General features: G+C 40.0%; 1 protein-coding gene across 2 annotated transcripts in view; it reads right to left on the bottom strand.

Annotated features, from left to right (window-relative positions):
• CDH13 (cadherin 13) overlaps window positions 1–23785 on the bottom strand; it is a 781695-nt gene that overhangs the window by 128882 nt on the left and 629028 nt on the right. For both annotated transcript variants that reach the window (XM_038368674.2, XM_038368676.2), the window contains one exon: window positions 8571–8711. In XM_038368674.2, coding sequence (XP_038224602.1) covers window positions 8571–8711 — 141 coding nt within the window. The remainder of the gene's footprint in view (window positions 1–8570; window positions 8712–23785) is intronic.

The raw sequence follows: 23785 nt of genomic DNA, 5'->3' as shown, positions 1-23785 counted from the left end.
GCAAAGAGGACTCATCCTCACTTGACCAAAACTTCTATATAAATTATCCCCACAAAGTCTCTCTGTGGATTTTCCCTCTGCATATGCAAGTGGCTGTGGGCGGTAAACTCACGGCAGGTGCCAGCTCTCCCCAAGACCCTGCAGAGGGCACCTTGCTGGTTCCAGAACCCTGTGGGGGGACAGGATGGGTACTGCGTGGTCAGCAGCAGATTGTTTCCCCCCACACCTCAGAGCTTATGAAGGAAAGCTAATGTAGCCTTCCCATGGAGTACCCTTCCTTTAAGAAGGTGCCTGAGACAGCAGTAGGCAGAGAAGGCCTTGGCAATGTGGTTCCAATGGAATCACACTACTGCTGAGACACAGGGACATGTGTTGATTCCTTGGGATCCATAGGAGGTGGCTTCTACATCCCATTTTCTTAGGAGAGGGAGAACAAACCCTTGACACCACTTCTGCAATGTGGTGTCACTCTGGGGCAACACTCCTTGATATTTCCTCTGACTCTACCGGCAGCAGCAGGCTGACCTCTTGCCAGAATCAATGGTGTTAGAACAAAGATATTACAGAGATGAATTAGCCTGCTTATAGCTTTGTAGCAGATGTTTCACCGCGAGCCCCCTATCACACACTACCAACAGTGACATGAACCGCAGGCTAGCATGCATGCATTGCAGGTGCACAACACTGCAGTGCTCTGTCACCAACTGTTACAAAGTGGCTCAGAAAAAAACATCATGTATTTTCTGAATGCACTGAGTATATAAATAACTCCCAGCACCATTAGCAATCACTCAGCCTAAGTAATGCATTGCCAAGCTGTTTGAATATCCTACAGTAGGCAAGGAAGTTATCAGATTTTCCAAGATGATCTATTCCTGTGCTTCCCTTTGGTTCATTATTTACTTTCAGACTGACACTCCCTTGGTACTATACAAAAGTTGAGCCCCATATCTTAACTTTCTTGGGGAAAAAGGCCAAATGTTCTTCATGACACAGAAATATATCTTTGTGTACAGTAATAACTCTCCAAATTCCATTTTTTTTAAAAAAAATCCACTAATATTAAACAAGCAGAGCCACAGTGTTTCAGAGCTCCCAGGAAGAAAATCACAACAAAATCTGCAAGCACTTCTATCTATATGCACTATTATTGTGCATATGGGCAATCACCTATGAAACTGGTGAGCAATTAAAGGTCTTGTGTACACATCTGCTACCTTGTTTGATCATTTTGGGAGAAACCTCTGACATTTTATCCTTAAGTTTCCGGTCAAGACCGAATACCATTTACCTGCAAAATGCTATTTTTAGGCATTTAAATTGCAATTAGATAAACCTATGGAAAGTATGTGTAACACCAACAGACCCCAGTCGTCGGTGAGCGGGATCGAACCTGGGACCTCTGAAGCATAGTGCATGAGCCTCTACTGCATGAGCCAAAAACTAACTGGCTGTTAGCTAAGGCTTCTAGAGCAAACTCATTTTACTCTCTCTCTAAGTGGTCTCGGTGCCACTAGATGGGACAGAACACCACACCCAGAGGGTGTATGGGTTACATATGCAGAGGAGTTTGAAAGTTTGCTGTTGAATAGCTACATTTTGGGCCTATATTTCTTGAGTGTCTTCCACTACCGCTCAGATACAATAGTGATCAGCAGAGTATTAGGACATACATCAAATGGAATAGGTCACATACTTTAAGATAGCTGTATTTTGAGGCTGGATTACTAATCCACAAGCATTTTCATTTTTGGCTTGATCTCACAAGTGCTGGGCAGTCAGAACCCAATCCATTAAAGTATTTAGCACATGCTTAATTGCAAGGACTTGACTTGTCCTATTGAATTCAATGGGAGCACTTTTCTGGATCAGGGCCAGCATGGTCAGCACCTTGCATAACTGAGCCCTAAAAACACCATTAGAGCAAAGTGCTGACTCTGCCCTCCATAAACGTTAAGGCCATGATGGCAGCAGAAGGGCATAGTTCTCCAACACAGGGAAAGAGGCTGGAGACAGGCTTCTGTCTGAGGAATTAGCATCCACATCATAGGACATTTAGGGAGGAGCCGTGGGAGGAGCCAAAAGAACTCCATCTATCAGATTTACTGGCTAAACACACCAAGGAGCAGGTTGGAAAATGACTGTGGTGGCTACTGCAACACTGTATGCACAGTAGAGGCTGAAGAAGTTAAAGTAGTATTGGCTGGATGAATGGACGATAAGGTGGACAGAAAGCCGGCTAGATTGTCAGGATCAATGGCTCCATGTCTAGTTGGCAGCTGGTATCAAGCGGAGTGCTCCAGGGGTCAGTCCTGGGGCCGGTTTTGTTCAACATCTTCATTAATGATCTAGATGATGGGATGGATTGCACCCTCAGCAAGTTCCCGGATGACACTAAGATGGGGAGAGAGGTAGATATGCTGGAGGGTAGAGATAGAGTCCAGACAAATTGGAAGATTGGGCCAAAAGAAATCTGATGAGGTTCAGCAAGGACAAGTGCAGAGTTTTGCACTTAGGATGGAAGAATCCAGGCACTGCTACATGCTGGGGACCGACTGGCTAAGTGGCAGTTCTGCAGAAAAGGACCTGGGGATTACAGTGGATGAGAAGCTGGATATGAATCAACAGTGTGCCTTGTTGCCAAGAAGGCCAATGGCATATTGAGCTTCACTAGTAGAAGCATTGCCAGCAGATCCAGGGAAGTGATTATTCCCCTCTGTTCAGCACTGGTGAGGCCACATCTGGAGTATTGTGTCCACTTTTGGGCCCCCCACTACAGAAAGGATGTGGACAAATTGGAGAGAGAACAGCGGAGGGCAACAGAAATGATTAGGGGGCTGGGGCATGTGACTTATGAGGAGAAGCTGAGGGAAATGGACTTATTTAGTCTGCAGAAGAGAAGAGTGAGGGAGGATTTGATAGCAGTCTTCGACTACCTGAAGGGGGGTTCCAAAGAGGAAGGAGCTAGGCTGTTTTCAGTGGTGGCAGATGAGAGAACAAGGAGCAATGGTCTCAAGTTGCAGGGGGAGGTCTAGCTTGGATACTAGAAAAAACTATTTCACTAGGAGGATGGTGGAATCTCTATCCTTAGAGGTTTTAAGGCCCGGCTTGACAAAGCACTGTCTGGGATGATTTATTTGGGGTTGGTCCCACTTTGAGCAGGGGGGTTGGACTAGATGATCTCCTGAGGTCTCTTCCAACCCTAATCTATGATTCGATGATGATGAATCTGTCCAGCCAGTCTACAGTAAGACCACTGAACAAAACCCTGTTAAAATGTGATTTGAATAGTTGTCCAAAATTTGGCTCTTAAGGAGTAATTGTAAAAGTATCACTATTCAAGAATAGCTACAAAAACACTATTTATGACATATACTGTAAAATCAGAGTTTATCAGGGGACAGGGGGATAGGGAAGAGATGCCTCAGGCATCAAAACATAAAAATCACTTTTAATGAACAGACAGACTCAAACAAAGCTGAGATTACTTTGCACTGGGGATTTACAGAAAATATCTGTTAAGTGATCTAGCACATCTCAGAAACAGGAATGTAAACACTGGTTTCCAACTTGGGAGAAAGCAATAAAAATCACTGGACTTCCAGTGAGACAGCAAGATAATAGAAATTGAAAACATTTTAAGGAACATTGTACAATCTTCTAATTTGTACCTACACTGGAGAACCTAGCATAGCACTAATGCAGTGTCCAGACTTTTTATTAGGTACACAACAAACAACATTCACAACCAGATGCATCTATGGTATACTCCAGTGACTTCCATTGTGTCAGACCAGCAATGAATCTGGCCCTCATAATTCACCAATGGAAAGTGAACATTTAAAACATAGCTTAATAGAGCTACCTTCACAACACCATTGAAAATAAAAGCAAAAGCTATTTTCAGTAGAAATTATATTGTGAGAAGATAAAGCAGGCCACTAAATATGTATTTGCTTCATAAAAGAGAAAGGGGACTGTTAGAATATATCTTTAAACAGAAGGGAGATAGTTTGAAAAAAAATACATCAGTACTAAAAGAACGCATATAAAGCAGCCAATCTCAAAGTAAATAAAAGATGATAGCACTTCTAAATCAAATCATTTATTGTATTTGAGCTTTCTGCCTCAAAAGCTATCCTGTAGAAGCTCTTTTCTTTTTTCCTTTCTTTTCTTTTAAACGTTATTGTTGTCAGCTATGAGGAAAGTCTATCTATAACTATCTGTACCAAAAGTCAAATGCAGTAATTATGGCACCTTAGCTTAGTAACTCAAAGAAAGAGGCTCTCTTTTAACCATAGATTGCCATGGTAGGTTTTCCTCCCCTCCACATTTTTGAAGAAAAAGGTATTTAATTATTGTAAAAGATGCCTGAATGACAGCTCAGAGGTCCAAGCTGCACTTCTTTATACACAGAATAAGTATATCACAGGCAGCAGCCATGCCAACATCTTCAAACTACCCACCCCAGGCATTGGCAGAGGAATCACACAGGTGAGAAGTGCCGTTTGGTTTCTGGCTTAGATTTGCAAGAGCAGGCTTGCGGGGACTTGGGCAGATACTCAGTTCCACCCTGTCTCAAGTCAATGAAAGTTCTGCACATCCTTAACAGCAAGCACACGCTCACGTGCTTTTCTGAACTAGGGACTTTTTGTTGCCATTTCACGCCTGGTTTTTAAGACTGACTAGTAGATATAAATGTGGTGTTGCTTGATGGGATGTGACAGTGTTAGAAACTAGAAAGAGACCACCAAAGACCACTGAATTCAGAAGGAAAAAAATACCTTCAGGTACTATTAAATATGGACTGCATCTGAGCAGTAAATCCGATCTAGAAATGAAAGCGTTTGACTTATGAATTACAAATATTTTTCTGAGCCATCCTGTCCACTGGCAACATTTACTGACTTGAAATCCTGAAGGCAGCAGGTTGAAAAATCCCAGGATTGTGCTTGTTTTCAGAACTCAGCTTTACCAAGGCAGAGGATTTTTTATTATAAGCTACTATTTCAAACTATAATGAAAGGGATCAAAACAGGATACATTGCAAAAAATAAAAATGAGGACAATAGGACTAAATAGGGAAATCAGGGAAAAGCATTTCAGATAGAGTGTAACATATAATCTAAAGTCAAACTTTTCAAACCTGGGTGACTAAAGTTAGCTGCCTAAATCTATAGTTATAAATGCAAATGGTCGGGTTTTCATCGAGATCAGGTCCCACTGACTTATATGGAATGTGTAGGCGTTCAGAACTTCTCAAAAACAGAGTGTTCATTCAGCTGGAAATGTTGGTCTAAACTATCAAAGAAGATTATTAAAGCAGACCATAAAAATGATTTCAAGATAGACGTAGTTATTTCTGGAGAAGAGGAGGATTGAGGGAAATGGTAGAAATTCAGGGAAGTAGTCATGTGAAAGCCTAATTGATAGCAATGTGGAATAGAATGGCTTCCTATTTTTATCATGTTGAGTCTTCTTGTGTACTTATAACCATCAATGGGGAGCCTATGGTTATACAACATTATATAGCTATTTTAACTAAAAGTCCTAATGAAATAGCTCTTACAGGGTCAAGGGCCTGATCCAAAGAAATAATTCTAACAGGATTAACAGCCTGATCAAAAGCCCCTGTAAATTAAAGGAAAGGCTCCTTTTTATTTCAATAGGTTTTGGATCAGGCCCTAGAAACTGTTTGTGGTATTGTTTAATGGTGCTCTGGTAAAAGCACCTGCTGAAAGCAGCTAGTGTTGTTGGCATTTAGGACCACATTTTTACTGCCAAGAAAAACTGTTCTGAATCCTTCTTGTTTTTCAGTCTGGTCCCTCAATCTTCAGTTGCTGACAGAATAATTATTAGAGTGAAATTGCTATCACTCTTTTGAAAATGAAACACTGCCAAGTGAATAAAATTAAACAGGAAAAAACAAACAGCAGCAAGAAGAAAATAATCGTTTAATAATACAATTCCCCCCTCCCTTTCGAAGTTATATTACATTCAGCATCTCTAATGTTCACTTCCTACAATCTGGAAATATTCCTGTAAACTGCAGAACTTTGTGAAACTTTTATAGCCAAATCTGAAAACAGGTGGTTTTGGATGTCAAACTGACTGGTGAAATTAACCAATGCTCCTAGGAATCTTTTGCCCTTTTTGGGCAACAGAGGTGGGGGCAGAAAGGGAAGGATTTGGGGAATGGTTTGCCTGAAGCCATGACAGGGATAGAAGCTTAAAATGCCATCGTTCTACAGACAGGTGATGTCTTTTGTGTTTGTTTGTTTTTTTTCCAGGCACTCAGTATTGTTCAATAGAATTCATCTTGTGAGGCAGAAAATCATCATACAGAACAGGTGAAATTTAAAAGGCAGCAGGACCAGAGTTTCATTACCAAACTCTGAAAGCTGGCAGGTCTCAAAGGGAAAGTGCTGAAATTCATTGGCTTCATGACAAAACATGTTGATTTCAGCTGAGTGTCATATTATCATATGACCCAGAGCTAAGTTTACAGTGATGGGACTCCCCGCTATGGGAGAAAGGAAGGAAATAGCTCTGTAGGCTTAATTTGGATATTATCATCGCCTGCAGCCCATTTCTGTGCAGTACTTTATGTTATAATGTTTGGGGTTTGATTGTGTTCTGCCTTTGGAAATTATATTAAATGGTGTATGTAAGTGTATTGATGAAAGGGAGGGAGAATTTATTAGATATATTCCCCAGGGAAATTATGTCAACCTGAGCCCAAAAGCAGTAGGGTACAATGAGCGAACTTCAAAAGGGGAGAAAATGCTGAAGGATTCAGAGACTGGGGACTCTGTCCAAAGAGCCAGAACACTGTCCAAGGATCCTGCAGTGCTCCGAGTTTTGTTTCCTGTGTATCAGTTTCCTGAAATCCATGTAAGCCAAAACTGACTGGTTTTGCATAGGTAAGGTGGGTTAGGTAATATCTTTTATTGGACCAACTTCTGCTTGTGAAAGACAAGCTTTCACGCTTACACAGAGCTCTTCTTCAGGTCAGGTTTTGCTTAAGAAGATATACAAGGTGAGAAAACAAATGCTTTTGATCACCGCTTTCCAGATAAAAGTTTGTCCTGGGCATGATGTTAAACTCCATCCTCCACTGCCTTGTGGATACTTCTTGGTTGAAGAAAGGCTAAGGGATCTCACCCAGATAGAAAAGGTGCTCATGCTGACAGGCAGTTCATAGAATATCAGGGTGGAAGGGACCTCAGGAGTTCATCTAGTCCAACCCCCTGCTCAAAGCAGGACCAATCCCCAACTAAATCATCCCAACCAGGGTTTTGTCAAGCCTGACCGTAAAAACTTCTAAGGAAGGAGATTCCGCCACCTCCCTAGGTAACCCATTCCAGTGTTTCACCACCCTCCTAGTGAAAAACTTTTTCCTAATATCCAACCTAAACCTCCCACACTGCAACTTGAGACCATGACTCCTTGTTCTGTCATCTACTACCACTGAGAACAGTCTAAATCCTTTGGATTTAAACCTCTTTGGAACCCGCTTTCAGATAGTTGAAAGCAGCTATCAAATCCCCCCTCATTCTTCTCTTCCGCAGACTAAACAATCCCAGTTCCCTCAGCCTCTCCTCATAAGTCATGTGTTCCAGTCCCCTAATCATTTTTGTTGCCCTCCGCTAGACTCTTTCCAATTTTTCCACATCCTTCTTGTAGTGTGGGGCCCAAAACTGTATACAGTACTCCAGATGAGGCCTCACCAATGTCAAATAGAGGGGAATGATCATGTCCCTCGATCTGCTGGCAATACCCCTACTTATACAGCCCAAAATGCCTTTGGCCTTCTTGGCAACAAGGGCACACTGACTCATATCCAGCTTCTCGTCCACTGTAACCCCTAGGTCTTTTTCTGCAGAACTGCTGCCGAGCCATTCGGTCCCTAGTCTGTAGTGATGCCTGGGATTCTTCCGTCCTAAGTGCAGGACTCTGCACTTGTCCTTGTTGAACCTCATCAGATTTCTTTTGGCCCAATCCTCTAATTTGTCTAGGGCCCTCTGTATCCTATCCCTACCCTCCAGCATATCTACCACTCCTCCCAGTTTATTGTCATCTGCAAACTTGCTGAGGTGCAATCCACACCATTCTCCAGATCATTTATGAAGATATTGAACAAAACCATTAGCAGCTCTATCTAGGTTGCTCTCTGGCAGAAGCTACAACCTCTATGTCACTGAACGTCCAAACTCGCTCTGGCCTTTGGATTCTGGATCAGTGGTCTAAAAGGCAGACAACAGGTTTATGGTAGCCTCCACTCCTCCATGACTTTGCCTAGGCTTATGTGCCGAAGGTCTTGGCAAGATGGTCGCAGGGATCTGAGGGAGGTGCATGGGGCAGCTACCAAGATTTCCAAGCAGCCCTGTTTAGGGATGGCCTGCATGCCTCATGTGAGGGTGGCCCTAGAAAAGGTGGGTCAAAGAAGCTGAAATAAAGCCGACTAAGTGTTCCCCCTCCCTCATAAAATAATGCTATTTTATATTCAGAAAGAGAACTAAGTACAATTGGATGCAAAGATTAATAGAAGAAAACCAGCAAATTCTTACCTCTTTCTTGGTGAATTCTGGTGGGTGATCATTTTTGTCATCAATAACAATGGTAGCTGTCGCTGTGCCAGTTAATCCCACATCAAGACCAGCCATGTCCTTCGCTTCTATAATAAGCTCATACTTAGGGTTTTCCATCGTCTGGAAAAAAAATTGAGAGATCAAAAATTCAATTTCCTCTACTTCAGGCATCAAGAGCAACAACAACAAAATACAATTTGGTCCGATACAATATAGGCCAAACATTTATTTGAGTTACTGCTTTACTGAGAGTGTGTGGCTTTCCCCTGGGCTGCAGGGACCGGGATGGCAAATTTTATCTTAAATACAATATGAAGCAAGATATAATAGGTTTATGTTTGTGAACAGTGTATAAGTTACACAATTATTCAACTGTATGGTGAAATGGGACAGAAATTAAAATATTCCCAGGTTTTATGGGTAGAGTTTCACTTTAATGCACCAATATTTAGTCACATGATGCGTTAATGTTATGATAGTTACATAATTAAATCCTAAGTCACATACTGAATATAAACTCACACTTTATTGTATTAAGCCTAATGCCCTCTGCACATAGTATTTTAAATGGTAATCCAAATATTCAGAAGTAATAGAAGTAGGAAAGCAATATCTTTGCACAAAAGAATTAGATATGGTGACATTAGCGCATTAGATCTACCTAACCATCCATCCATCCATCCATCCATCCAGTTTTTATGCCACGCTCATCATCTGAGTACCTATCCATCAAAGAACTAGAGAGCACCAGGTCTCCATGCTGGTGCTGCAGCACAACCCATTCTCAAGTCCCACCCTACCCCACCTTTCCAATGCTGGCCATAACTTAAAAGCCAAAATGGGGCCCAGAGTGAATTCCACATTGGGAGCATCCACAGTGTTCTCAATTCACCTTTTGTGCTGGGCATGGAAGCATAGATGGTGGCCTGCTGGACAAAAGGGTAATGTTATACACCATCAAATGGAATTACTATTCGGTGCCTAAACCTGCTCCCATTGAACTCATAAACCATTTTGACAGGTTTCAAAGAGGTAGCTGTGTTAGTCTGTATCAGTAAAAACAATGAGTCCTTGTGGCCCCTTAGAGACTAACACATTTATTTGGACATAAGCTTTCATGGGCTATAAGCCACTTCATCAGATGCATGGAGTGAAAAATACAGTAGGCAGGTATAAATAAACAGCACATGAAAAGATGGGAGGTGCACATGAAAAGATGGGGGGGGGGGTCACTGACTTCACTGAAGGCAGGAATGAGCCCTTCTTAAAATGAGTATTTTCCCTACTTGTATGATGATCTCGTGTGGGACCATCTATCTATCAACCATATGTGTTGCATTGTCCATGGAGAACAAAGATGGAGAGGTGCTGTAGTCACCTTTAATGTTATGTAGTAGGAATATCTTGCATGCTCAATAGCTGTGTTCAGACATGTACCTGGAGTGCTGTCATAAAGGGAGCCAATTGGTGCTGAGTTCCATGCTGCAGAGAAAACAAATGCCTCCCCCATCTCCTCCAAATACCATCACTGCCTCATGCAGCAGAACAATAGAGGCTGGGATGCAATTTGTCCCCCAGCAATTAACCCCCTGCCATTTAAAATTAAAAAAGCCTCTTTGACTATCACTTAACAAGCCAGACTCCCAAGACAGCCACTTTGCAGCTAAGAGTTCACTGCTGGGGCCCTCCAAATTATACACTGTGCAGTCCATTTTATAAAAAAAAGACAGCCTTTCATGGGGATTTTCCCTTGCCAAACCCCAAAGCACCCATGTTTTGGCTCTCAAAACATCTGCAGGCCACCAGCAAAGGTTCCAAAGGCAACTGGTCAATACCATGGCTCAGTAAGAATCTTGCCGTTCAGGCAGCCCAACTAGGAGAGATGCTAAACACTGAAAACATCGTTTTTTAGAATGCTATTGAGCTATTAAAGCTATTGAGCCTTAAAATCCCACCTATCTGTAAGAGGTGTATGCCTTTTTACATAGAAACTAAATGTTATTGCATGCAGTTCATTCTGAAAGGCAGAAAATCCCCTACTGGGATTTTAATGCTCCAGGACGGTATATAGTTGTATATATAGCAATATCATTGCAGTGTCCATGACTCAGTGAATGAGCCTGAACATATAAGGCTGGGCAAAATTCACAGAATTTCATTTAAAAATGTTCAGTTGTTTCTTTTCAGGCTGTATTGGAAACCCCCCCAGTTCTCCCTGAAAATTTAACTTTCTTCATTATTTTGAAAAAATGGCTATTATTGCGTAGAAAACTTGCAAAATCATGTCTTATTGCATGTTTTGTAAGCTGACTTAGCTGGAAAAATAGGCTTATTTATGCTTAAAATGGGTCATTTTTTTTTATTTGAAAGCTGGCTCATTTTCCATTGAAAAGGTGTCCATTAGCGGTAGGAAATAGTGCATGTCTCAGCAGAAATTTCCATGACAAGAGCCCAATGTTCAAGCTCACACTGAAATGTGTAAAACATTGAGCTTTGAGTTGCATTTCATATTATTATGAATACTTCACACTTCTCTGCAGTGCAGCAGTTTATGCATCTATCTAGTCCTGTCACCCTGCTGTGTTAGAAAAAAAAGCAACTCCTGGCATATCCTACCCGAGAGAAGAAGTGTGATCCAATTAGATTCGCTTTACACTAAAATATTATATTTGAGGTTCTTTTCAGCATTTCTCATCTTTCTAGAATTTAATAGCTCAACTCACTAGTTTGTACTTATTAGCAGTTAACTTTGCCTATGTGATTGTAAAGTATATTTAAGAGACATCTTTTTTTTTCTCTCTCCATTGAAAAGTCCCTTTGAAGTTGTTAAGGCATGAAACAAATAGTAACACTTAGCTTCTCTCTAATAGCTTTCATTTGATAAGTGCCTTGCAAACATTATCTAATTATAAAAAGCACACTAGTGTAGGAGGATCCTCGGCTGGTTGATCTGGTTGATGTAAGACCCTTTCACCCAGTGGGAGAAAGCCACAGCATAGCTCTGAATCAGGACCTATATTTTATGCTGTTCAATAATATGAATAAAAAGAAAAGGAGTACTTGTGGCACCTTAGAGACTAACAAATTTATTAGAGCATAAGCTTTCGTGAGCTACAGCTCACTTCATCGGCTGCCGTATAGCTCACGAAAGCTTATGCTCTAATAAATTTGTTAGTCTCTAAGGTGCCACAAGTACTCCTTTTCTTTTTGCGAATACAGACTAACACGGCTGCTACTCTGAAACCTGAAATAATATGAATATAACCAACAGAAATCAATTCTGGGTGGGCTCTGGCAAGACAAGTAAGGGGAGGCCTTGAGAGCCAGTAAGTTCCAGAGCATCACTCTCCTGATTTCTGAACTTGTCAATGGTCATTTATAGGACATCTGCATAATTGAGGTGGAAGAATTGTTCCAGGTGCTGCAGGGAGGGCAAACTAGGAGCAATTACATGAAGTTGTGCAAGGAGTAATTCAGCCTCAGATGTGGGGGAGGAGGGGGGAAACAAAAACAAACCCAAAACACATTTTGCAGTATGAGTAGTTTGACTATGGAACAACCTTTTCATCTGTGAAACTCCATTGCTGTAGATATTCAAAGATGGTCTAGGTAAAACATTTATGAATATCAGCAAGGACAATAATTGATATTTGTGGGGATGGATGGGATTATTATCCATTTCTGTGTGATCATATGGTTTAAAAGATATGGCATTCCAGACGGCGGTCCTAACGGAAAAAAATATTTTTTCTAACCCTTTTCTAGCTTTTATCCAATAATGTTTATTCGTATTTCCTTTTGTTTTTTATAAGCACAAGTTATACCTTCGCTCCCTCGGTTGAAATGGCTTAATTTGGCTGTGGGTATTGAACGTGCTTAGCTCTGTCTCTGTTGCCTATGTTAGTCCTCATTAGCTAATAACAGGAGCTAATCAATCAAATACTATTGTTCTGGCAAAAACAATGCACTTATGATTGAAAATTACAATCTGTAAACTGCAACTATGTATTGTAGGCTTCATTAAGAAGCCAAAGAACACTTGAGAAAGACAAGCTGCTCAGTACACTTAGGAAAAATGATGACATTCTTAGGATTTACTTTCTGTCCATGTATGAACTGAACAACAGATGAGGTACGTCACTCTGAACAAATATTTACAAAAAAATTAGTACCTAGTATACCTTTGCAGGAAGGTATCACGATCAGGAATTCCAGAGATTTTTTTGGACAAGATCAAGTTTTGCTCAGCACAATATTTAAAAACTGAGCATCCCATAATGATTAGATAGGAAAATATATTACATCAAATATTTGTTAGAAAAATCAGTCGCCACCAGGATGTTGCCTCATTCAGAATAAATTACTTGGATAGCAAGGGCATTTTATTGGAAAATATCTCACCAATATCAGGTACATGTAATCAGCAAGTGATACTGAAGGCTAAAGATTTGAGTTTAAATGTTGTATTAAATACTTTCAAACAAGGGAAATGTAGAGGTCCCATTGGATCCAACCTTCTCCAAAGTTTGGGCATACAAGTACATATATGTGAAAGGTAAGTTGCACTGATGGTAACTGAATTTCAATAAGAGTAATAGAGGAAGAAGAAATTCAATACATTGGATAATTGAAAGATATGTATCAATTGGAAACATCTTAACCTATTGAAATAGGTCATTTTGATTTAATCATTTGTGAAGCGATGATTGACTTTTAACAGCTTCAAATGGTTGCACCACAGCAGGTTCCATTTTGATGAGCCAGGAAAAGTAGAATATTTATCTGAATCTTGGAGTCTGCCAAAATGGGCCTTGTAATCTAAAGAGAAAAGGTTCTCTTGTAAAATTTCTGCACTGGAACCAGTAAACGCCATAAAATTTTAAATATTACAGTACTTAGGCAGTTGGGCCTTTTTTAGAACCTGAACGTTAGGAGACATCAAAATGAATAATATTTTTGGCACCCTTTTTTGATTCTGAGAAGATTTGGTTATTATTAATAAAATAAAATAATAATAATAAAAAAAAATTGATGGCACTGTAATTTTCACGATAGAAAGGTATGGATCAGAAGATAATTTAAACCCAGATCCAAACCTTTTTCAAGAGTGTTAAATGACTTACCTAAAGTCACAAGGTAGCAAAACTGGGGCATTTGGAGATCATCTTTTGTTCATATACAGTATGCAAAATATATTGTAAAAATTCCTAGAATACTATGAATCAATTGTTTTCAACCTTTCCAGACTACTGTACTTCTTTAAGGTGTCTGATTTGTCTTGGGTACTTCAAGTTTCACCTCACTTAAAAACTAGTTGATTACAAAATCAGACCAGCTAGCTTAATTTCAGTACCCAGAAACACAATTGAGCAAAGAATTAAGCAAACAGTCAGCATGGATTTATTTGTCAAGAACAAATCATGTCAAACCAACCTAGTAGCTTTCTTTGACAGGTTAACAAGCCTTCTGGATAGATGGGAAGCAGCAGATGTGGTATATCTTGACTTTAGTAGGGCTTTGATACTGTCTTGCATGACCTTCTCACAAACAAACTAGGGAAAAACCACCTAGATGGACCTACTATAAGGTGGGTACATAACTGGTTGGAAAATTGTTCCCAGAGAGTAATTATCCATGGTTCATAGTCAAGCTGGAAGTGAATATCAGTTCTGATTCTGGTTCTATTCAATATCTTCATCAATGATTTAGATAGTGGCATAGAGAGTACACTTGTGGAGATACCAAGCTGGGAGGGGTTTCAAGTGCTTTGGAGGATAGGATTAAAATTCAAAAGGATCTGGACAATATTGAAGAAATGGTATGAAGTAAATAGGATGAAATTCAATAAGGACAAATGTAAAGTACTCCATTTAGGAAGGTACAAATAGTTGCATACATACAAAATAGGACTGCCTAGGAAGGAGTACTGCAAAAAGCAATCTGGGGGTCATAGTGGATCACAAGTTAAATATGAGTCAACAGTCTAACACGGTTGCAAAAAAAGAAAACATCACTCTGGGATGAATAAGCAGGAGTGTTGCAAGCAAGACATGAGAAGTAATTCTTCTGCTCTGCGCTGATTTGGCTTCAACTGGAATATTGTGTCCAATTTTGGGCACCACATTTCAGGAATGATGTGGACAATTGGAGAAGTACAGAGAAGAACAACATATATGATTAAAGGTCAAGAAAACATGACCTATAATGAAAGATTTTAAAAATTGGATTTGTTTTGTCTGGAGAAGAGAAGATTGAGGGGAGACATGATAACAGTTTTCAAGTACATAAAAGATTGTTAAAAGGAGGACTTGGAGGGATAAAAATTGTTATTAACCTCTGAGGATAGGACAAGAAGCAATGGGCTTAAATTGCAGCAAGGGTGGTTAAGGTTGGCATTAGGAAAAACTTCCTACCTGTCAGGGTGGTTAAGCACTGGAATAAATTGCCAAGGGAGGCTGTAGAATCTCCGTCACTGGAGATTCTTAAGTGCAAGTTAGACAAAAATCATATGGTTTAGATAATACTTAATCCTGCCATGAGTGCAGGGGACTGGACTAGATGACCTCTCAAGGTCACTTTCAGTCCTATGATTCTATGATAAAAATACCAAAAGTGTCGCAGAACACTTACTGAAAAATTGCTGACTCTCATTTTGTCAGTATGAAATTTTAGTTTGTACTGATTGTGCTAGTGCTTTTTATATAGCCCGTTGTAAAACTAGACAAATATCTATATGAGTTGATGTATCTCCTGTGGGCCCCCAGGAATATGTGGACCCTTGGCTGAGAACCACTGCTATGAATGATTCTTAGGAAGTGAGCTGTAGATCACAAAGCTTATGCTCAAATAAATTAGTTAGTTAGTCTCTAAGCTGCCACAAGTACTCCTTTTCTTTTTTCTTAGGAAGCTGAATCCTGGGGATCAAATATCTGAAGTGGCCCTTACATTTTATTTATATAAGATGCAGAAAGGAAACATGCCTATCTGTGCATCTCCCTCAGAACCTCCCATCCCCCAGAAGAGAAGTAATTGTTGTTATTAATTATTTATATTACTGTAGTGCCTGGAAACTCCAACTGAGATCAGAACCCCATTTTGCTAGGTACTGTACAAAGAAACCTAGTAAGACACAATCCCCATGCTGAAAGTGTAAATCAAAATAATCAAGACAAACAAAGAGCTGTAGGGGGACACTGAGGCACAGAGAGGCGCAGTGCCCAAGGTCACACAACAGGTCACTGGCAGAACCAGGAATAGAATCCAAGTCTCCAGAATTCCCATTTAGTGACTTAGCCACTGGACCACTCTGCAGCTCCAAAATCAAAATCACTCTGCACAAGGATACGCTGATGATGTAAATATGCAACGGTTTCAAACAAAGTTTATCCATAGCCAAAAGGGGTAATGATTTTAATTGATGAACATATAGTCGCTGTTTGGCTGGTGTTTTATTGATCAGCTCTGGTAACGTGTACCATAGCCCTGTTGAGAGACTTTGTACAATTACAGCAGGAAACCCATTCATTTCCCCATAAATTTGCACTTCAGTCATTTAGCCCACTGTGGGGGTGAAGCTGGCAAATGGTTTGGTCTGCAGTCAGTCTGACAAGTTTGCATTCTACAGCCCACACAATGCCACACTCTCCAACATGTGCCATTAGTATCAGATTTCCATCCCCTGCTCTCTCAGCATCCCTGTTTCATCACTGGTAGGCAATGAGAGGTAAGAGAACTCACTTTTTGAGATTATTGGCTTGCTGACAAAGCCAGCAGGATATGATAGCAGCAGAGGAAAACAAGTAGCTCAGTGCAGTTTCATATAGTTAGAATAAACCCAGTGATGACGTCTAGGTAGGGGACAGATATGACAGTCTTGTGCCGAGGTTAATTCTTTTAATGTTTTCTTTATAGTTATAGTAAGAAAACTGTCAGTGGTGTAGAAGCCACAAGAAAAGTGATCCCCATGAGTCACACTTCATACCACAATCACTAACAGAGGCCTTAATTCAGCTAGGTGCAGAGTGCAAAGCTCCCATAATACCCAGTGAAATCCAAGAGCTGAGGATTCTCAGCACCTAAAACCCCAAATTCAGCAAGATTGAAGTCAATGGAAGTACTGGCATGTTTAAATCTAGGCACACTTAAGTATCTTGATGAATCAAGGCCTAAGGGACTGATCCAAAGTAGAACAAAGCTAACAGGAACACTTCAGTGGCTTCTGATGAAGGACATGCTTCAAAGATTCATGAACAGTAAATATAGGGAGCAGCCAGTTTTTTCTACCACTGGTTTTAAATTCCACATTAATTCAGTGTTTAATATTTGGGGACATGCAAAAATTGTCAAACTTTCCAGGCAAAGTTCATTCTCTGGACTCCCAAGCTAATTAATAAATGTACAATATGTTAGGTTGGTGTTGCAATCTGCTAGAACTTTACTAAGCTAGATAAAACTGAATAAGCAGTAACTATATAGAGGCTATAGTTAGAGTTCATTCTATTAGAGATATTCCCAGTTCTGGAGATATTGGCTATAACTTAATATTTGGAATCCAGCCTGGCTCAGTGACATGGCTGACTTCAGAGCTGACTAATGACTGGCATTCTGCAGAAGGGTAATGCCTGAAAAATTCAAAGCAACTTGGGCTGCATTTTAGAGGTCTATGATTACTGCAGATCCTGAAGATAGATGTGTTGCTTCCCCTTCCACTGAACCCTTTATCTTAAAACCTCTTTATTTACTTTGTGTATTATGATGAATCTGGTATATTTTTCATTATTTTTTCAAAACAAACTATTAAAAAGTTTCAGAGTAGCAGCCATGTTAGTCTGTATTCGCAAAAAGAAAAGGAGTACTTGTGGCACCTTAGAGACTAACAAATTTATTTGAGCATAAGCTTTTGTGAGCTACAGCTCACTTTAGATTGAACATTTTAAAAGTGTCCAGTGTATAAGGGTGAAATCTCATAAATGTGTGTGTGTGTATGCATATTTCATTGCTTTGTTTTGTTGAATTTTTCAGAGATGGCCTGGTTCATTTCATCCTCCATAAATATTATTACATTCAAAATTATATTTTGCATCACACAGTATCTATTAAATGAGAATTTAAAAGCATTTAACAATCAGTCATTAAACTCACAACAGCCTTGTGTTCTTGCACCTATTTGAATAATAAATTAATGGAGGCACATAGGGAAAGAATTTTAAATGGAGTTAATGCTGAGTGGCATTTTCAAAACTACCTAGATACCAAATTCCTACTGAAGTCAATGACACTTTGAAAATCCCATTTGGTGACTATCTGCATCTTTAGCTGCCTAATATATTAAAAAATCTGACTTAGGCACTTTTGAAATTTTTATCGTTAAATGGTTTTGTTGAGGTAACAGAGAATTAGTGGCAGCATCAGGAAGAGATTCTCAAAAGGTATATCTAAACTGCAATGCAAGCCCAGGGTTCAAACTCAGGCTCAGAAAAAATTCCCCTCTTGTCTGCACAAAAATCGTGCTAACTGCGGCTTGTACCCACGATCCCAGGACCCCTCTGGGGGTGGAGGGTCCAAGCTTCATTCAAGCCAGGACCTAGGGTTCAAGCCTTATTGTTTTGCAGTGTAGATGCCTCCCTGCTGGACTTATGCTCTGGGAGTCTACCCAAAGTATGCCACAATCTCAGAAGCCAATTTTTAGGACAGTCACATTTGGTGGACAGTAAAGTTTTCCCACACTGCCCCAAGAACAAAGAGCTAGAGCGGCCACATTTTGGGAGGTTGCTAGGAAGTCTGGGATATGGATGGTTGGTCTCAGGCCAACAAACTGCAGTATAAATGCTGGAACCCCAGGGTGGGATTCAGGGTTCAACAATTCCTAACCTATGGTTACAAATGAGTGAATATGGTCAAGCGCTAGGTTAACAAAACCAGAGTCTGCTAACTTGAGTTCTACTAATCCTGGGCTCACATTAAGGTGTAGACATACCCTAAGAGTCCTGACTCCTTGTTTTACAAAATTATCCTATGACTGAATGATTAATACATCTAGAATGGATAGACTGGGTAATTTTATTAAATTCTTTGGGAGTGAGAGGGACTATGAACAAATACTAAATTATTTCATGGTGTTGCCTATTCCTAGAGTGTGAAATTCATGCTGTATGTCACAGAGAACACAGAGTCCAAATTTGCCACACTCAATCACCTGAAGCGAGGCACCTAAATCGATATGTAGACACTTAAATAAATGAGACCTGATTTTCAAAGGTTTAGAGCATTTGTGGCTCCCGCAGACTTTGAATGAAATTGTGAGTGCTCAGCACCCATAAAAATTGGGGTGAGGGAACCTATTTAGGTGCCTAAATAGGAATTGAGGTTCCTAGTTTTAGAGGCTGAAAATTTTGTCCAGACAGATCATTTGAATATAAAACTAATTCCGAGCAAGCAAAAAGACTTCACATGAAAGATGTGAATAATGAACCTCTTCATGAATAGGCTGTAACAAAGTCCCCTTTTTGTCATTGGCACCTGAATAGACTGTGGTTGTGAGTAAAATGGGATAATCAATGAAGTTGACGTATGGATTGCTGGCATATTCAAGGTGCCCACACACTTGACTAAACACTGAATCCTACTTGCTATTACAGTAAGTCAGATACAGTATGCAATGGGAAGTCTATTTCCTGAAATTAGGCTTTCTATTTTGTTTTTCAGATTCAGCTAGCTCTGAATTGCTTATTTTCGGGGGATTTTTTTCCCCAGAAAACATTGATAAGTTATTTCCTGGAAAGATACACCAGTCGGTGTGAATACATTGTGTAGCTGAGTCTGAATTTGGACATAGTTTGGACTCCGATTCAAACTTCTTCAAAGTGTAGGGGTGGATGGAACCAGGATTTGGGGCTCATCTATAATTTGGGCTTTCTAATGCAAAATATCTTAAAAAGAGCTCACAGCATGTTCTTGTAGATACTTCTTATACCAGCTTTAATCTACTGGAAACAACCATAAGTAGATGATTTGGAAAAGGAATTTGGCGATTTGTCATATTGCCCTTGAGTATTTGCCCACATCAGCAACCTGCCACCGAACCCAGCTTGTTTGGCAGTTTCTCCTCTAGTAATCTTGAGCAGGGAAATTTTCAAAGGCACAAAGGGCAGTCAGGCACCAACTCTCACTGACATTCAAAGACATCTGACACCCCAATATGCCTTTGAATGTCTTCCGCTAGAAATGAAAAAGCAAAACCAGAAGCGGGAAGGTGCGTTGGCATAGATGCATCAGGGAAGGAGAATTATTTTGGGGCCCCTGTGCTGCTATGATATCAGCCTTCAATTACCTGAAGGGGGGTTCCAAAGAGGATGGAGCTGGGCTGATCTCAGTGGTGGAGGATGACAGAACAAGGAGCAATGGTCTCAAGTTGCAGTGGGGGAGATCTAAGTTGGATATTAGGAAACACTATTTCACTAGGAGAGTGGAGAAGCACTGGAAAGAATTACCTAGGGAGGTGGTATAATTTCCATCCTTAGAGGTTTTTAAAGCCCGACTTGACAAAGCCCTGGCTGGGATGATTTAGTTGGGGTTGGTCCTGCTTTGAGCAGAGGATTGGACTAGATGACCTTCTGAGGTCTCTTCCAACCCTAATCTTCTATGATTCTATTCCCTCACTTTCATGTGTTGGACCAAATCTCCTGACCTCAAAAAAAGTGTAATTAATGTGTTGCATCACCAATATGGTGCTGTCTTGGTTCTGATCTACTGATTAAGGATTCTTAAGTTGTAGTTCCAGTCTGAAAGATGATTGTAAAAATGCATTGTGGGGTTCCTTTTTAAAAGAATGTCATTGACTTCTGGAGCAATTGCCTCAGTTTACTAGTAAAATATGTCTGTATTTTTTGCTACTGCCCTGCTAGAACTTAGTTAGAGAGAGAAGGTGGGTGAAGTAATATCTTTTATTGGACCAACTTCATAAGGGACACAAGCTTATGAAAGGTATTTCCTCACCCTACTTGTCTCTCTAATATCCTGGGAGTGACACGGCTACAACTACACAGCACACATACTAGAACTTAATTAATACTTTCACTGAATGTGTGAGAGCCCTGTCAAGATCACTTCACTCTCTGATATCTGTATGGGTGCTGTCGTGCTAATAGGAGCAAATAATAATAAATACCTCACTCTTCTATAGTACTTCTCATCCATAGATATCAGAGTGCTTCACACAGGAAGCCAGTATCATCGTCATTTCATAGATAGGAAAATTAAGGCACACGGAGGGAAGTGACTTGCCCAAGGTTACCCTGCAAAACAGTGGCAGAGCTGGGAATTGAACCCAAGTCTCCTGAATCCCAAGCTAGTGCCCTAGCCACTAGGCTGCTCTAAAATAAATAACTATCACTTGGAATGCGAACCTCTACTGAGTAAGAAAGTCCCATCTTTCATCACTTGAACTCCAATCCAACAGTGAGAACTACAACCCTCTGAGAGGAAGACCAGTCCTGTAGTTAGTGTACTAGCTTGGGACTCCGGAGACTGGGTTCAATTCCTGCTTCGCAACATACTTCCTACATGTCCTTTAGCAAGTCACTTAATCTCTCTATGCTTCAGTTTCCCATCTGTAAAATGGGGATAATAACACTTCCCAGGCTATCATGGATGTTGTGAGAATAAATACATTAAAGATTGTGAGGCGTTCTAATGCTATGGTAAGGTGTGGACACAAAAATACCATACATGTTTCTCTTCATTTGAACTAGCAACTCAAAACTTTTAAGTGTTTTTTAAAAGCATCCTTTTCGGTCCTATTAATTCCTCATCCACCGACATTTCACTTACTGTCAGTAGACAGAAAATATTATTTTGTAGAATGTTAACAGTATTCTCTCTAAAAACTAAGTTTATTCAAAATTCTGTTTATAAACTACATATTTATAATCTTATTCATAGTGTATTACCATATCACATTTTTATTTACAAAATTATAACATAAGGCTCAACAATAAGAAAATTTCTTAGGATGTGAATAATTTTAGTTAGTGCTAAATAAAGGCTCATGTTCATTTTTGAGGAAAATTGCATGCACAAAGTATTGAATTTGTACTATTAAAACTTGTTGAATCTTTTTGTTGATTAATGCTATCAACATTCAGTCTATCGGTGTTCCAGGGTATTCTGCCAGAATTTTGACAAAGGTGGAATACAAAAACTGAAGCAATAGGACTATTAACATAGAAAATTTTTAAAAAATTATAATCGCAATCTTTTCATTAGTTCTAAATGCCAATTTTGTCTGTGGGGAAGAGGTTACAAAGGCAAGATTCATATTCAGAGCTTGAATTACAATTTAACGAATACAAAAACCAAAACAATTTTGTAATGTAGATCCTCTATCTCATCAATTTCCAATTCTTACATCTTAAAGGAAGATCTACAGTTTAATCAAAGTAATAAGGAGGTATTTCAGTTATGAAGAAAATCAATATCCATTTACTACCCACAGGAGAGACATAGTTCATAGCTACAAGGGGGAGTAATAGTGAAACTAAATTTTCCCTTTCTGAAGCCAATATAAACGAAAAAATACATGGCTTCAAGATGCCTGACACAAACTGCGTCTTGGATTGAAGGACTGAGAGCTCTGTATCCTATTGAAAAGAGAACTGTTTTAGGATGTAGATATTCAGGCCTGTCTGTAAAGGCCTATACTCTAAGAATTTAGGTGCATTCTTATCACTTGGCTAGTTATAGAGGTATAAAAGAAAGAATCAAAATCACTGTCTGCCGGTATAAGAGTCTTCTCTCACTGTGACCGTCTGAGGCCCTGTTCTTAGGCTAAGGCCTTTGGCTAAGTAACAGAGGCAGCCATAAGCTGGGAAGCAACCGGTCACCTCCTCACATTCCAACCTAGTCACATTGAAATCAGGTGCTATTGGGCCGTTAGGGTACAATCCTGTCCTCATAATGCCTAGCGCCTCCAGTGAAAGGGAAGGGCCTAGAAGATGTAAAAGGAAACTTAGTTTGGTAGCATCCTGTCTGGCAAGAACTCACTTATCAATAGCTGGGATGTGAAATCCTCACTTCTGTATTGTTTTGTCATTATAGTTCCCACTTTGCTATTATTTGTCTGTATAATCTCTGTCTGGTTCTGTGATTGTTTGTCTGCTGTATAATTAATTTTGCTAAGTGTAAACTAATTAAGGTGGTGGGATATAATTGGTTACATAATCATGTTACAGTATGTTAGGATTCGTTAGTAAAATTTCAGGAAAATGGTTGGTTGAGGTATAGCTAAGCAGAACTCAAGTTTTACTATATAGTCTGCAGTCAATCAGGAAGTGAGTAGGTTGGGGGGGTATGGGAACAGGGAATGAGGGTGGGGAAATTGGAATCATGTTTGGCTAAGGGCAGGAATGGGAACAGGGACACAGGTAAGGCTCTGTGGTGTCAGAGCTGGGAAGGGGGGCACTAAGGAAGGAAATTGGAATCATGCTTCCTGGAAGTTCACCCCAATAAACATTGAATTGTTTGCACCTTTGGACTTTGGGTATTGTTGCTCTCTGTTCATGCGAGAAGGACCAGGGAAGTAAGTGGGTGAAGGAATAAGCTCCCAACAAACTGCAGTGCACAAAGACTCAAAATGTTAATCAACAAAAGTGCTGGCACAATTGTATGCCCAATATGCATGTACACTTGATGAACTTTATATGCAAATATAATAATTGCGTTTAAAAGACACTAATTAGATGCATTTGAACATACAATTACCAGATTTCACACAAAATGGTGATACTTGTGCATGCAAATTAGGCCTGGGAGTTATAAGCTGGCAATCGGTACGGCCCTTCTTGGGTGCAATTTCTGTGAGCATTGAGGCATCACAAGTGCCAAGGCTCACAGAAAGGACAATTTTTGCTTCAATATTCACTGAAATACTATTTAAAATTGTATATTTGCTAATAAAATGTGTCATTCATCTAATGTTGGTTAATTTGATCAATCAGACAAGGTGCGATTTGGTGTTGTGCCCCTAAGGGCTTGTCTGCACAGTATGTTAGTCAGCACCAGTGAGGTGTAACATTCTAGTCCTCACCAGGGTGTCATGAGGCCAGTGTGAACCATGCTGGTGTGCATGACAAGTTCCCTAGTGCATGTTAATATAGTTCATATCAACAGTACTATATTAACCTGTGATAGGGGACTTT

Source organism: Dermochelys coriacea, chromosome 12, assembly GCF_009764565.3.
Source record: "Dermochelys coriacea isolate rDerCor1 chromosome 12, rDerCor1.pri.v4, whole genome shotgun sequence".
Classification (NCBI taxonomy): domain Eukaryota; kingdom Metazoa; phylum Chordata; order Testudines; family Dermochelyidae; genus Dermochelys; species Dermochelys coriacea.
The sequence above is the reverse complement of the archived record's forward strand: the minus strand, read 5'-3'. Positions and strand labels throughout refer to the sequence as shown.